The sequence below is a fragment of the Salarias fasciatus genome, chromosome 20 (assembly GCF_902148845.1).
Source record: "Salarias fasciatus chromosome 20, fSalaFa1.1, whole genome shotgun sequence".
NCBI lineage: Eukaryota > Metazoa > Chordata > Actinopteri > Blenniiformes > Blenniidae > Salarias > Salarias fasciatus.
In genome coordinates, this window is record NC_043764.1 from 26,005,468 (window position 1) to 26,020,214 (window position 14,747).

At 48.2% G+C, this 14,747-nt stretch overlaps 2 protein-coding genes across 3 annotated transcripts; one reads left to right on the forward strand and one right to left on the reverse strand.

Annotated features, from left to right (window-relative positions):
* Window positions 1-547: 547 nt before the first annotated feature.
* On the forward strand, window positions 548-6,284 carry atxn7l2b (ataxin 7-like 2b). The gene is made up of 9 exons (XM_030118029.1): window positions 548-646; window positions 2,195-2,260; window positions 2,345-2,636; window positions 3,470-3,753; window positions 3,862-3,944; window positions 4,027-4,178; window positions 4,288-4,471; window positions 4,635-4,756; window positions 4,943-6,284. The coding sequence occupies exons 1-9, from the start codon at window positions 550-552 to the stop codon at window positions 5,604-5,606; spliced, it is 1,944 nt and encodes a 647-aa protein (XP_029973889.1). The 5' UTR covers window positions 548-549; the 3' UTR covers window positions 5,607-6,284.
* Window positions 4,297-13,493, reverse strand: amigo1 (adhesion molecule with Ig-like domain 1). Of its 2 annotated transcripts, XR_003933647.1 has the most exons (3): window positions 13,314-13,493; window positions 10,738-12,519; window positions 4,297-4,308 (listed from the first exon to the last, which is right to left on the reverse strand). XR_003933647.1 is itself a non-coding variant. In XM_030118030.1 (2 exons), exon 2 carries the CDS (start codon window positions 12,424-12,426, stop codon window positions 10,873-10,875), a length of 1,554 nt encoding a protein of 517 aa, XP_029973890.1. In that variant the 5' UTR covers window positions 12,427-12,519; window positions 13,314-13,493; the 3' UTR covers window positions 7,860-10,872. The 2 variants fall into 2 exon arrangements, 1 of the variants encoding a protein (XP_029973890.1); XM_030118030.1 differs by lacking the exon at window positions 4,297-4,308 and having other exon boundaries at window positions 7,860-12,519.
* Window positions 13,494-14,747: the final 1,254 nt, after the last annotated feature.

A 14,747-nucleotide genomic window follows, 5' to 3' on the forward strand; every position in this document is an offset into this window, starting at 1 on the left:
ACACACACACACACACACACATAGAGGACCATAAAGTGGAGCAACCTCAGCCAGAGAGGAAGACATGGCCGGTCAAACCAGATAGCTTGAAGTGTAATGAGCATGACTGGTTTTTGCTGCTCCCTTTGCTGCTTTGCTCTTGACAGGGAACCAGGATGTTGACACAAATGATCCGATATCTTAAATAAAAATGACACGTGAGCACAATGATCCAACAGTCTTTATTGATAGAGGACTATTTAGAACTCAAGAGTGGCTGAGATATGTTTTACTGTTATGGCAAGAGTAATATAATTCCAAAATATTTTAAACAGATCTCAAATACATGTCAATATTGTATCATTTTTGATTAATTATTTTTGGTCATGGTTTTGAAAAATTCATTTTTTTTTTTCATTACTTGTTTGCATTGTTGGTTTTTATGTTCTTTTTGTATTTTTCCATTAGTCTTCCTTACATATCTACTTCTTATTTATTTGTAACATAATGTTCCGGCGCGCCCCCGAACATCGTGACGCGCACCTCGTGAACGCGCGCGCAAGAGCAGCAATGGCCGCTTTGGATCGGCGAAACCTTAATCTCGACGACTTTGTCGGATTAAACTGGAGTTGTTGGGTAGACAGGGTGAATATTTTATCGTCTGACGGTGAGTCGTACTCCCCTGTCTCACTCCTGATATTCACCTTGTCCTAGTTCGAGCGTCCTGTGGTTTATTTTGCGTCTCAAAGACTCAGAAAGCTCAACCCAAACAAAAGACCCGTGTTTCGGATAAAGCGGTTTCCCTGTTAACTGGTGTCTGACGTCCTGTAGCGTCCCTTGTTGCTGCTAGTAACAGCAGATGTTTATAACCCGAAAAAAGTAGAGAATCACCGAAGGGCCGACACTAATCGTGAATGCTTCTAAGCGGCGTTCGACAGGACAGCTGCAGATTTTCTGCCTGTGTTTTTGACATTTGCTGTTACCAGCAGCAACATGGGACGCCAAAGGAAGTCGGTCACCGGTTAACCTGGAATCCAGTTCATTTGAAACACCTGCCAGGTCCGAGTGCGGGAGCCTCAAATGTTAACAGTAAACACTGAATAAAACCATCGTTTCTGATCAATGTGCGATGTAATCAAAGACCCGAGAGGAAAACTCAGTGATCTCGTCTTCCCGGTGGACTCTTCAGCTTCAGCTTTAGCCTGTCAAGGACAGCAACATTTACTTGAGGATTTAGTTCCTTGAAAGGATTTGTACAACTCGTTAACAGACATAAAACACGACTACCCCACTACAGAAAAACAAAACTAGTCTGTGTTAAATACTTTCCATCCAGTGAAAAGCTTTAAATAGAGGAGAAAACACCTCAGAGGTGCACATCTGATCACAAACAGGTGTGGGACACTGCTTTGGTGGTCCAGAAGTTCTATTGTTTGACTTTTTGAACACTGTAATCACACAGAGGAAGCATCTAAAACATGAACCACACACACAAACACACACACACACACATTATACAGCCAGAATGATTTTTGATGACACCCCATTCCTAAACCAGAGGATTTAACATGGTATCGCTCCACCCTTTGCAGCTATAACATCTCCAACTCTTCTACGAAGGTTTTCCACAAGGTTTTGGGGTGTGTTAACAGGAATTTTGCCTCATTTGTGAGATCAGACACTGATGTGGGAAGAAAAGACCTGACTGGCAGTCTTCGCTCTAATTCATCCCAGAGGTGTTCTCCTCGGTAGAGGTCTGGACTTTGTGCAGGCCAGGTCAAAACTGGATCATCCAGGTCTTCATGGACCTGCTTTGTGCTCTGGTGTGCCAGCATGTTGGAGCAGGAAGGGTCCATCTCCAAACTGTTGCCACAAAGTTGAGAACCTGAGAACCTGTCTTGGTCTGCTGAGGCTTTCAGAGTTCCTTTTACTGGAACTGAGAGGCCGAGCCCCGCTCCCCCAAAACAGGCCCACAGCAGAATCCCCACGAATGTCTTTCACTGATGTTAAATAGTCTGCATGCCTGGGTGCTTGACTTTATACACCTGTGGCCATGGAAGTAATTGGAACACCTGGCTTGGAGAGCTGAGCAAATGCTTTTGGCAGGACAGGGTGAAATGTAAATTGCATCTTTTCGTCATCTCTCTGGTAAAAATAACAATTGGTTATCAGATGAAAAAATATCTACACATTGTTGACTGTTGTTCCTCTGCAGGTGGCTGTAATGAGGACAGCAAAAATGGGACGGACGGGCCCGAAACGATGACCCTCAGGAAAGAAGGTGAACACAGACACCGTCAATATGACCTCTCTCCCAGTGCGTTGCTTCAGCTGCTACATCTCTGCTTTGTATTCTCTCCTGCAGACATGAATATATTTGGCCATTGTCCAGCGCACGATGAGTTTTTCCTGGTGGTGTGCAGCCACTGCGGCCTGGTGGTGAAGCCTCAGGCCTTCGAGAAGCACTGCGAGAGGTTGCACGGCCCCGTCATGTGGATGTGCGGCCAGCCGTCCGCCCTGGCTCCTCAGCTGCGACCTCCGTCCTCTTCGAGTGCTTCTCCTTGCGTGAGACGGCAGAAAGACGGCGGCGATGTGTCCGCAGCGGTGTCACCCGGCCACCGGAGCAGGCCTTCAAAGGACCACAAGGAGACAGCGAGGTACGGTTTGAAGCTGTGATTAGACTGTAAATGTCGCTTTAAATATTGATGATCGGTGTATGTCACAGGATTCAGTTACTTCAAACAGCAGCTGATGCTGTGGGCGGGCCGTCGGCATGGTAACTAGCATCACGAAGGCGTCCAATAGGGTGAAGTTTAGCATTTGTACTAAAAAATCTGTTTAAAAAAAATCTTATTTTGTCACAATGACAAATGTAAAAGTGCCTGTTTGAAACATCTCCATACGGTTTGTACACGTGTGCATTTTGTGTACGTGGTCATTTCCTGCCATTCAGAATTAGATTTGCAGAATTTTGCAAAATATTTTATGGTAAACACACACAAAAAAAATCTGAATTGTGAGCACATCATCTGTTTTTCATTTTTTTATAACAATGAGCAGAACACATGACTAAAAGGTGAAAGTAAATCCAGGCTAAAAACCACAGTGGATCATTATGTTTTATTATTCAAAGCAGGTATAGAAATGTTAAGTGTTTAAGTTAAACTTAAGAGCAGGAAAAGGAACCTCAAACTCCAAGGCCGCTTTCTTCATTCACAGCCTTTACTGCTTCATCATGTTGCTTTTGCAATTAAGTCTAAAATTCTGAATTAAAGCAGAGGTTTTAAGAATGAATGGAAGTCTTTAGTAGCATGTACACAGATGAAAAGTCACATGATCGATGCAGCGTAACTTTGATTTTCTTTGAAAATGTATCTAAAAAGTCTCTTAATGTGCAGTTTTTATCTTGAAGATCATAAGTTTGTGTGTAATTTGAGTCTAAACTGCATGAAACACATTTTGAAACTCGTTTCTCCGTCTCCCTCTTCAGTTTATCTTCAGTGAAGTTCTCGGAAAAGGAAAAGCCTCCTCTGCTCCACCCGCCCTCCTCCACGCCACAGCCCAGGGTTCCTCCGTGGCCCTCCGCACCGCCGCCTCCGAGCGACTCATCATCCTCCTCCTCCTCCTCCTCCTCCTCCTCCTCCTCCTCCTCCACCGCCGCTCCCCCGTCAGACAGGCTCTCTGTTCAGAAGTCGCCGGCCGGTCAGTCCACTGAGCCTCCCTGTTCTGTCCGTGGAATGAGAACCTACAGTCGAACCAACAAAAGCCTCAACAGTGAGTCTTCTGCCTGGTTCTCTTCCGTGTCTCGTGCATCTTCATCGTCAGATGTGAACGTGTTAATGATTTTTTTTTTTTTTTTTTTTTTTGCATTGTTTCACCCAGAAAAAGAAAGTGAGCTGAACAAACTCTGCAGCGGTCTGGATCCAGAAAAGAAGAAGCTGCCCGTCCGGCAGCTTATATGCAATGTAATGATCACATTTCTGAGTTTTGCGGCTTCATATCCTTCACTTTTAGAGTAAAACCCTGATTTTTCTGTCCTCTTAACAGACGGATTTGACCCAAGAGCAGCAGCAGAAGAAAGAGTCTGTCGATGAGCAGAGAGCAGCCGCAGAACAGCTTCCCACCAAATCCAAAGAGAAGCTCGCTAACAATGTAGACGAGAAGAAGAGTCCTCAGGGTGGGAGCTGCAGCATTCTCAGGTATCCCAGTAAATTCACATATTGGTGTGAATCACTATACCTACTGCTCTGTGAGGACGATCCACGTGTTGCTGCCTTCTACATTTTGATTTATTTTGTCTTCTTGCAGGTCAAAGACTCTGTCAGAAAGCTTTCCAGAGGGAAAAGGAGGCTCCGGTGTGGAGGTGGAGCTCAAACCAGCGTTCTCCTTCAGCCACAGCCTGCTGTCCAGCGAGGGCAGTGAGGAGGAGGAGGAGCAGGAGGAGGAAGCCGCAGACCTGCCCGCTACAGCCTGGCACCCCAAACCTCTCGGGGTGGGTGGAGATGCTACTTTTTGGCCCACGAGCCTCATGTTTGACAAAAAAAGAGGACTAAAGTGTAACTTTTGGATCCATCCTGTGGGCAGCAGAGGGAAGCTTCACCTCTTTTTGTGTTTAAAAAAAAAAAAAAAATCCCCCAAAACCTTGTGTTTTGCAGCTCTGCACGTTCGGGTGTCGCACGCTGGGCTGCAGCATCTTCACGTTCGACCGGCGTCTGCACCGCCTGCGCCTCGCCCTCAGCGCCATGCTGGAGCGGCACGCCAACACACACGTGTGGAAGTGAGTCCGGCTGAACTGCAGCGTTTGAGCAGTGGGACGAGGAGAGGGCTGAGCTGACAGAAACATTCGGCTATTGTCATATTTGCTACCCGATCGTTATTTTGTTCTTCACATGTAAATCAAATTGTTATTGTTCACATAATCACAAATTTGCTGATTTTTTTATTATTTTTCTTTAACCTCCAGAAAAATGCCTCAAGTCTCGTCAGGTCTTCGGCCGCACCGCGTCTCGCCCCCGCTGGTCGGAGCGGCAGTCCGGCCGGGGGAGAAGCTCTCCGCCGGCTCCCGCTGCCTGCAGTCTACCTCAGTGGGACAACTGGAAACCAAAAGTCATCACAACTCTCACAGCACCAAGCGGCCTTACTCCTCCTCCGCCGCCGCCGCCGCCGCCGCCGCCGTCAGGCCGCCTCCCGGTCGACGCTGCCACCTCGCCGGGAAACCGGGAAGCCCCCAGCCGAGGAAAGGAGGCGTGGAGGACAGACCGTCCAGGTACATCAGGGAGCGGCCGCTTCACGAGAAGAGCCAGCCGCACGCCTTCTCCCCCTCCTCCTCCGAGGCGGCCCTCGGGAGTCCGCCGCGCGTCAAGAAGCCATGCCGGCCGCTGTCCCTGAACCCCGCCGAGCGCTCCCCGCTGGCCGCGCCCGCGCGCTGCGCCCCCCGCGGCAGGAGGGCGCCGTCCGGAGCGCCGTGCAGAGTCCTGGGGTTCGACCACGGGCCGCTCGTTCAGAAGCGCAAAGGCAGCGGACCCCCGCTGCCCAGAACCCCCAAGTACAAATGTCTGCCGTCCCCGTCGCGCTCCAGCATCGAGGACGTCCTCGGCTGGGGTTTGGAGAAACGGGCGGACGTGTGAAGGATGCCCCGGCTGAGCGCAGCACAGGAAGTACTGCTACAGGTCAGTTCTGTATAAAGTCGAGCAGCTCTGGACGTTTAGCTGAACATCTCTCTTTTCAAGCTGCTCTGGGAGAGAGGAGCCAGCGGACGGATCGATTTGTAAATGTTGTTTACATCCAGTGTGTGTAGCCGATGAGGTCGGCCTTAAAGGGGCCGTTTAGGGAACATTTTGCATGAATGTGTGTGAATGTGTGTGAATGTGTGTGCGGTCGGCACTCAGCGTGTTTACACAGTGTTGTTTCGGGGGTGTGTGAAGTAAGTTATTCCACTCGAAAGGTGGCGTCACCGTTTCCAGGCTTCCGGCTGTTCTGTTACGGGTCAGAGTGAGTTCACATGATTGTTGATCGGTGTCACGTCCCTTTAAATCATGGAGACCAAGCTCTGTTGTCTTTACACCTTGTTTTTTTTTTTTTTTCCTCACTGTTTAACAACCTTTTATATGCACAGCCGTTGTCAGGAAAACATATTTGTATGCAAATGAATTTGTGTATTTTTGCAATTTTGTTTTTTTTGAAGCGTCCACATGTTTCAGTTTATTATCTATGTGAGAACATAAAACATACCTCAGTCTGCTCGTTATGCTGCTAAAACTTTAAGGACATTTTATGGCAGAACAATTAAAACACAGTTGATCGGTGTCGCTCTGTGTCCTTCCACTGCGTCTCTTCAACATCAACTGTCTGTTAGTCCAATTTCCCTTCATCAAAGAGGCTTAGTAACTGATAGAGCTGCCAGATTCACTGCTGGTCATTAATGCAAGCTGCCTTTTTCTACACGCACTACAACGGTCCCGCCACTAGATGGCGCAGAGGCATCAGTGGAGCTGCGGGATGCAGCTGCAGCTTTTCCCTCCAGGTTACATAAATGCACAGCACACACTCACAAAGAGCTCTGTGCTTGTTACAGAAGATGAAAATCAACTGAACCGTGATCACTTTGATTCACTGATATTCTGTCAAACATAAGGCCCGAGGTCCAAAACCGGGCCGCGAGAGGCTTCAGTTCGGCCAAATGTGACGACTGACCATCATGAAGAATGAGACGGCTGCAGAAACAGAAACTGAACGATGAGCAACATTTACCTTTCATTAAGTCAACTGATTATTTCGGCATTCTGTTTTTCTTTCTCGGCCGCTGCTTTGAACCCACCCTGCAGTCAGAGAAGCTTTTAAGCAGACCATGCAAATCCATTTCCACTTCAGCTGCACGACCTTTCTATTTTTTATGGCGGTGACCGACCGTCTCATCTCTGAAGCAGTGGTCAGTAAACTCCGCTGAAAGCGCTCTTCTCCGTTCTGGACGCGCTCTTGGCCTCCTCACCTCAGCGACGCTCCTGCGATTGCTGCTTGGTTGTTGAATAAATGGAGATGTGAATCAGAGGGACTCTTTTCTCTGATCAGAACTGAGTTAACGTGTCAAACTCATTTTAGTTCACTGGGAAATATTCAGCTACAATAGTGCCATAAAAATGTTTAAATTCATACGTGAAAGATTTTCCTGATTGCGGCAGAGAGTATATGTGATGAAAATGGCTTTATTTTCCCAAAACAATACACTATTACCTGTGCAAAATTGTGAAATGTGAAAAAAAAAATCTTCTAGAACTAAAATTTGTACCATTTTCTTGAGCCGGATCTGAATCTTGTCAGCTGGTTTTGGCCCGCAGTCCTTATGTTTGACACCCCTGCTGTAAAGTGACTGCAAACCAAAGACGCCGTCTCTCTCATACATCGAGTTTGAGAAGTTTCGCAGGAGATATTCTCCACCCACCGCCGTTAAAGCCTTTCAAGCGCTCCTTTGTCTGAGCCGGTGATGTGGAGGTGGTCACTTTCTCCATCCACGTTTCATTCACAGCAGAACATGCAACTCCCTCCGTCAGGGGACTTCAGGGTGGGAGGATGACTGTCTCTCTCTCTCTCTCTGACTGTGATGTAGATTACCCCACATGTGAAAAACCACTGCATTAGATCATGTCATTTTTCAAATTGCTTATGGCTTTATTAGTAAAGTCAAATACTGACCGACGATAACTGGAGGCTACATACTCACTGCCCTTCAGGACGCATCGGATCCACTGACTCTCTTCCCATGCACGTTCCAGATACATGTTCAGATCGCAATCTTCACTAGCCGAGGGTAAAATACATCCTCATTCAATTAAGAATAAAAAAAAAAAGCAAACAAACGAAAATCCCCCCCTTGATCCAGATTAAAAAATAAACATTTATATCAAGACTGGAGTGCTCAAAACAACTAACGACAAAATGAACATTGGATTACACAGGAATACAGTCAGTACACTGGTAGAACATAGCAGTACACAACTAATCAATACTAAACACAGAAAGTGAGTCTCAATACATATATACTGTATATATAGATAAATATATTCATAGGAAGGCAAATTAGCTTTGGAGACTTCAAAGCTGCTCCTCTCCCTCCCAGCAGGAGTGTTCCCTCCGTCCAGGACGACACCGTGGTGTTCGGACAGAGCGGTAGACCGCTCATTAACCAGCACCGCAGATTTGATCGGATCAGCACTTTCAGCTTCATTTGTGGGGGAAAAACATGCAGTGTTTCCACACCGCTCCTCCTGAAATTCACTGTGTGCAGCTCAGCGGCCGATCACACCCATGTTTACATTTCAGTATTCAGGAAATGGGTCGACTTTCAGCGTGTTTCAGCTCCGGAGGGTGAAAATGAGAAGCGGGATTCCTGGAGAAGTGACAGATTTCTTGGCCAAACGCGGCCGGCCTGCAGGCCGGCTAAATGTGGCTTGACTTGGAGCGCGTCGCGGTATTTTTTGCTGCTCCTTCTCCTTTTTTTTTTTTCTTTCTCCACCTGGTATTCCGACGTGTGAGAGAGTGGAATGATTCACGCACCACCTCCCTGATAAGTGTGACTTCCTCTTCTCACCCACACAGGAGATGCTGCGGTGCACACAGTGACTGTGAAGATTCCACCTATTTTGCGTAAAAAAAACCTCTTCCACCCAGAAACAACTACTTCTTAACATGTGAGGGTTGAGTTGTTATTCAGCTACAAGTCGCCGGTGATTCACACAGACATTGATTTTTCCAAATATTCTTCAACTTTCTGAGCCCTGTGGAACGACAGCTGCGGGCGTCTCCCCCCTCCATAAACAAACCGCAGACCGTTTAAAGGGCATCACATTCATTGCCTGGCTGAATAATTGCTTTTGAGCTTAAGTCAGGGCGGCCTAATGACAAAAGGCGGACAAACAAAGCCGACACATCTGGGCTGAACGGAGGCAGACGGTTTACCGGCAGAGCCAGGGAGGATGGCTTTGTGTCGCCGTGACTCATGTTAGCACACCGGCCTCCCCTCCAGCTCACACACACACACACACACACACACACACACACACACACACAAACTAACAGCAAACAGGGAAGCGCCGTCCCATCAAAAGATGCAATTAGCGTTTACGCCAGGCCTCCCTCATTGTATTACGACGCCGACATGGCACCGCTTAATTCAATCCCCCTTCCCAGCTGACGGTGAGACGGCTTCCTGTTTGAAGGTCGTAGATAAATATATAGTTATATATGTGCAGCATCCGATCCATTCAGCGTTTAAATGGCTTGTTCCACCAGAGATCTCCTGTCAGCAGCTACAGACATGACGCCGAGGTCTTTCCTCAACAAATCAAATCAATCGTGAAGTAAATATTCTGGAGAAACCACAAACATTTTCCTCTCCTTCCACTTTGACTCATGTAAACAACGTTTCAACCACAAAGCAAAAACCGGAGCCGTCCATCCAGGCAACAAGCGTCATCCAACACTGATATACCACATCATTTATGATGCATGAAAATCTTTTCTTTTGCGAACAAAACAATTCTGGACTCGGAGTAAGGTGCACATTTGACACAGAGAACAGAAACAACCGGTTAAACACTGCAGCTGCTGTCGTTGACTTTCCTTTAACCCGGCCGAGACGAGGACGAGTCGGACTCGGACGACGGTAACGTGGCACCTCAGCGTAACGACAAACACGCGTCTGTCCCTCCCTCAACGGTTGCAGCAGAGGATGGACGCCTCTGCCCGCCGGCGTGTGTCTCCTGAAGGCATTCCATGTTTTTATTCAATGGAAAACTACAAAGGTCGCTGTAATTCAGGCCCTGGTTACACAACAACGTTTTCAAGTGAAAATGCCGAACTTCAGTTGTGTTTCGGGGTCCGTTTCCATGACAACGGCGCTCGAAGATGCTGAAAACGCCTCCCTGGTGGCCCAGTGTGAAAACTGCATTAGTTTTGGGCGTTTCTGCCATTGCCGTGTAAACGGACATCGTTTTCAAAATGCTGACAAGTGAAACGAAAATGCAGAAACGAAGCATTTTCCACTTGAAGCGTTGTCGTGTAAATGGGGTCCAAAAAGCTGAATAACAATATGCACCAAAGTTGATTCTTTAAAGCAAAAAGCATCTGCGTTTCATCACAGTTCATGACAAGAATGAATGCTAATAAGGATCTAATTTACTACAACCGAGTTCCACGAAGTCCTGAATATGACGCAGCATCTTTTAATATGTTTGCGTTCCTGCTTTCATATATGATTATCTGACTACTCATGGATAGAATTTATCTTCCCACCGTCTCTGCTGCGTTCTGGAGTCTCGTGACGAGGCGTTCTGGCACGCCGCTTCACTGCAGGTGACGCCAGGTTAATGTGACTCTAAATCTTTCCTCCCATGGATGAATGGACCTATGCTCTATTGTTTACACAGGATGCGATCTATTCTAATCATTCTTAATCAATATAAATATGAGCCAGTTCTGGTTCTGATATATACTACGTGTAACATATTATGCTTTTGAAAACTAAATTCGCTCTACTTATTTCCCACACTCTTCAGTGTAATAGATCCCTTCCTCAGTACATCATTTACTAGAGTAAGACTGTTGGCTTCCACCGTCTGAGTCCACCACCATCCTTCACAGTATGAATATTAAGTGCTACAGATTAAATTGCTGGAAAAGTCCTGTTCATTGTCCCACATGACAACAAGACAGTTTGTCTTTTTTACTCCCTTTCAAGTCTGTTTTTTCCCACGTGCTGGAAACTACGAACGAAGGAGATCCCTCCATAGATTTCTCCCACAAGGTCACTAGTCAGGATTGATATAAACTAAAACATGGCTCTTGTAGTCCCGTCATACGTCCAGTCATGTGACGCCTGCCGCCTCTGCCGGATTCCTCTCAGACCACCATCGGAGTGTCTGAGAAGACGGAGCTGATGGACTCTGCTACTGACTTCTTCCTCTTCCCCTTCATGAGGGAACCGGCCTCTGCGTCCAGCTCCTCGTCTTCCTCCTCCTCATCCTCCTCCTCCTCCTCGGTGGGATTCAGCTTCCCGTTCTGCCCCTGCAAGTCCTTGGAGTCTATGAACGCCACGTGGCGGTTGAGCTCGGCCTTGAGCTCCGGGTCGCCGTGCGTGGGCGTGACGCTGAGCATGGAGGAGTGGATGCTGTCCTCGCCCTGGGCCTTGTTCTTGCTGGGGCAGCAGAAGCAGCGGCAGGGCGTCAGGTAGAGGTACATGAGCACCAGCACCACGCTGGCCAGGCAGCCCACCAGCGTGGTGTACGCTGTGTTCAGCGTGTCGCCGCTCCCCTCCATGGTGAAGTTGTAAACCTTGAGCACCACGTAGATGGTCTCGTTGAACGCCTCGCTCATGGCGATGCAGGTGTAGGTGCCGGAGTCCTCGGCTCTCACCGGACTGATCTGCAGGCTGCCGTCCGGCAGGACTTTGGCGGTCTGGTTGCTTCCCGCCGTCACGGGGACGTTCCCGGGCAGCCTCCAGGTCTTGGCCATGTCCCTGTGCTTGGTGTCGCAGCCCAGCGTCAGGGTCTGCTTCAGATACGCCTCTTCGTCTTTCTCCTCAAACGTGCTGCAGTTCATGGAGTTGCCGCTCAGCTCGAACACCCCGACCGGCGTCTTTTCGGGGCCGGGGAGGACGCAGGTGAAGTCGTCTCTGAAGTCCACGGCGGAGTTGAGCTTCCGGATGGACCAGTGAGCGAGGAGCGTGTAGAGATCACAGTGGCACAGCAGCGGGTTGTTGTGGAAGTAGAGGCCGTTTTTAATCCAGGCAGGCAGGGCCTGCAGCTCGTCGATCCGCAGCATCTTGATCTTGTTGGAGGACACGTCCAGGAGGGTGAGCTTCTCCAAACGGGACTTCTCCCGCACCAGCTCCACGGGGAAGCGAGAGATTTGGTTCTGGCTGAGGTACAGCTTCTGCAGGTTGACCATGCCGATGAAGGCGGAGCGATCGATCTGTGTGATTTGGTTGTTGTACAGCAGGAGGACCTCCAGGTTGACCAGGGGCTCGAAGATGAACTCCTCCAGCTGCCGCAGGTTGTTCGAGGACAGATCCAAATAGCGGAGGTGTTTGACATAGACGAACGCCTCTAGAGACACAAAGTGGAGCCCGTTGTGGCTGAGCAGGAGGTTGTGGAGGTTCGGCAGCTTCACTGTGGTCCACTCCGACTGCAGCCGGCCGATCTTGTTATAGCTGAGATCCAGCACGGCGGTGTAGAGCGGCAGCCCCGTCGGGACGACCGACAGATTCATCTTGGAGCAGCTGATGATGTTGGAGGCGCAGATGCAGTTTTTGTGGCAGTTCACCGCCGACCCCGCCGCCCCCGGAAGGCAGAGGTAGGCTGTGCAGAGGGAGACCAGCAGGGCCCATCTCCCACAAGCCCCGAGAGGAGACGTTTCCCACGGGCCGCCACCTGCTCTGCCGGAAGGCTGCAACATGCTAGCAAGTGTTTCAGATCCCAGGGACGCTCACTATGATCCCATTCTCAGGAAAAGTCTTGAGGGGCAGCTGCGGGATTTCCAGTTACATCGGCTGAATGGCTGAAAAAAGGAAGAAGAGATTGTTTTAGGTCATTAATAAACCCTGATTAGAACCAATACGACATCCTGCATTAGAGATGGCATAAATACTGAATGAATTTCTCTTTTCTCTCTTATCTCTTTTTGTGGAAGAGATTCGGACACTGATTTTGCAGTTTGTTTACGTCCTGTTTTAATGAATAATGAAAGACTGTGGTTCTACAGCTGCAGCTCCATCTTGCTACTCTTCTTAGAAAATGCCCCACTGCCTGAAATCAATATTAAAGTCATTAAAGCAGCAGTATTTTTACATAATGCACTTCAGCAAGTGAGCATGCCCTCCTCCCCTCTGAGCCACACAGGGAACATGCAGCTCTGTGATGCACTGTGCCTCTTTTCGTCTTCCTTCCTCACGCAAACACCGTTTCCAGCACAAACTTTCCCCTGGCACACACAAACACATACACACGCACGCACGCACTAACCCATGTGCATTCACACTCCTGGAGGAACGGTACCGATTTTCTTCCTCTCTCCATTTCCCTGTCTCTCCCTCCTTCCCTCTCTCTTTCTTCCTCCGTGACGCGCGGAAAAACACACCAGCACGCGTTAAAAACACACAAAATAGCCAATAAAGCAAAGATTGTAAATGTCCAACCCCGGAATGGTCTGCAACTCGTGATATTCCGAGATGCCCTTGTGCGATCTGAGGCTGGAGAAGCGTTGCATTGCACCATTCTGGAGGAAAACAAACGCGCTCGACGTGGAAGCGTGCGCAGCGGAGAAGGATGGAGAAGGACGCTCACCTCAAGCAGAGACGCCGGGCTTCATGAAAACAGCTCCTGGTTTGTTTACCCCGCTGCTGCATGCGAAAAGCCCCCCCAGTTCCAGACCGACTCCCAGTCTGCTGTGGAGGAGGACAACAGCGGATGCGGGGAGGAGGGAACGCACGGAGCTCCTCGGAATAATCCCGCTCCACGAGGCGCGCGACGCCCGGCGCAAAAGCCACGCAAAAAAATAAATATATAAATAAATAAATTACGTAAAAGACCAGACAGCGCTTGTCCTTTTCGCAGACAGGTTCAACAACCTCGATGGGAGCAGGTGTGTGTGGTGGTTTCAGAGGAGCGCGGCGCTCTGTGGACGCGCCGCCGCCGCGCGTCCGTCCTCTGCGGGGAATTGGCGCAGTTTGAGCAGGTCCGGCTCTGGTCCGCTCTCATCAGCAGCCATGGAGATCATTAAGGATGAGCAGTGCTCAGGAACACGCGGTGGCTCCCCACAGGCCTGCTGCTGCTGCCGCTGCTGCAGATGCAGTGGCTGAAGTTCACTCGAACCAGGGAGGAAGGCGCTGTTTTCTGGAAGAGGACGCACCGCAAGACGCTCTCCAAGAAAATCAACACCAGGACATTTATTTATAGCCTCATCACCAACATTATCAAGAAGATGAGATAAGATAAGATAAGATAAGATAAGATAAGCCTTTATTTGTCCCACAATGTAAAAATTTGCATTATTAACAGTAGTAAAAGTAGCAAAATGATACAATTATAATAAGTATTCCGGACAACAACAACAGAAACAACAATATAAAAACAAGATAATAACCCTGCACACAAGTTCATGATGGGCATTGAAAACTGCAGTGTGTTAAATGATCTTGATCTAAAAGGATCAGACTGGGATTTATATTGTTATCTATCAAATATGTCAGTGTTTGGGTGGACTAATAAAGAGAAAAAGACTAAATGCAATATGATTTTTGATTGAAGTTGTAAATGAAAAGTGGGGGATTTCGTTTTTCTTATCATCCATACATCTATAGCTCTATTAAATTCAGAGTGTTACACCTGGACACTGAGCACGCACAACAGACAGCCATTAAAAATATAATCTCATATTTGGTTGTTGTACAGTGTCACTCATATCCACATCCACAATAATCTCCAAAACAGTGGGATTTCATGTTTTCTGGTTTGTGGGAGGAAACCAGAGCTCTTCACACCAGCATGGAGAGAACATTCAAACTCCTGGGACTTCCATATTCCCAGAGAGAGGAAATTAAAATAAGTGTATATTTGACCTTTGCTTTGCTCCGTTATCAGTGGATCCAACTATGAATATTCACGGTTTAGCAGTGAAATATCATGGTTAATGTTGTCTTTGGTGTGTTTTGTTGGATTCTGACTGGTTTCTCGTCTCCCATCTTCCAGTTTGATCAGTCTTTCCCTCCCTGATGTCTC

Excerpts from the sequence above, each read along its gene's own strand:
- atxn7l2b (XM_030118029.1), top strand. The coding sequence starts at position 550 with ATGGCCGCTTTGGATCGGCGAAACCTTAATCTCGACGACTTTGTCGGA. Across the intron at positions 2,261-2,344 it reads GATGACCCTCAGGAAAGAAG|ACATGAATATATTTGGCCAT; the intron begins GTGAACACAGAC and ends TCTCTCCTGCAG. Across the intron at positions 2,637-3,469 it reads GACCACAAGGAGACAGCGAG|TTTATCTTCAGTGAAGTTCT; the intron begins GTACGGTTTGAA and ends CTCCCTCTTCAG.
- amigo1 (XM_030118030.1), bottom strand. The coding sequence starts at position 12,426 with ATGTTGCAGCCTTCCGGCAGAGCAGGTGGCGGCCCGTGGGAAACGTCT.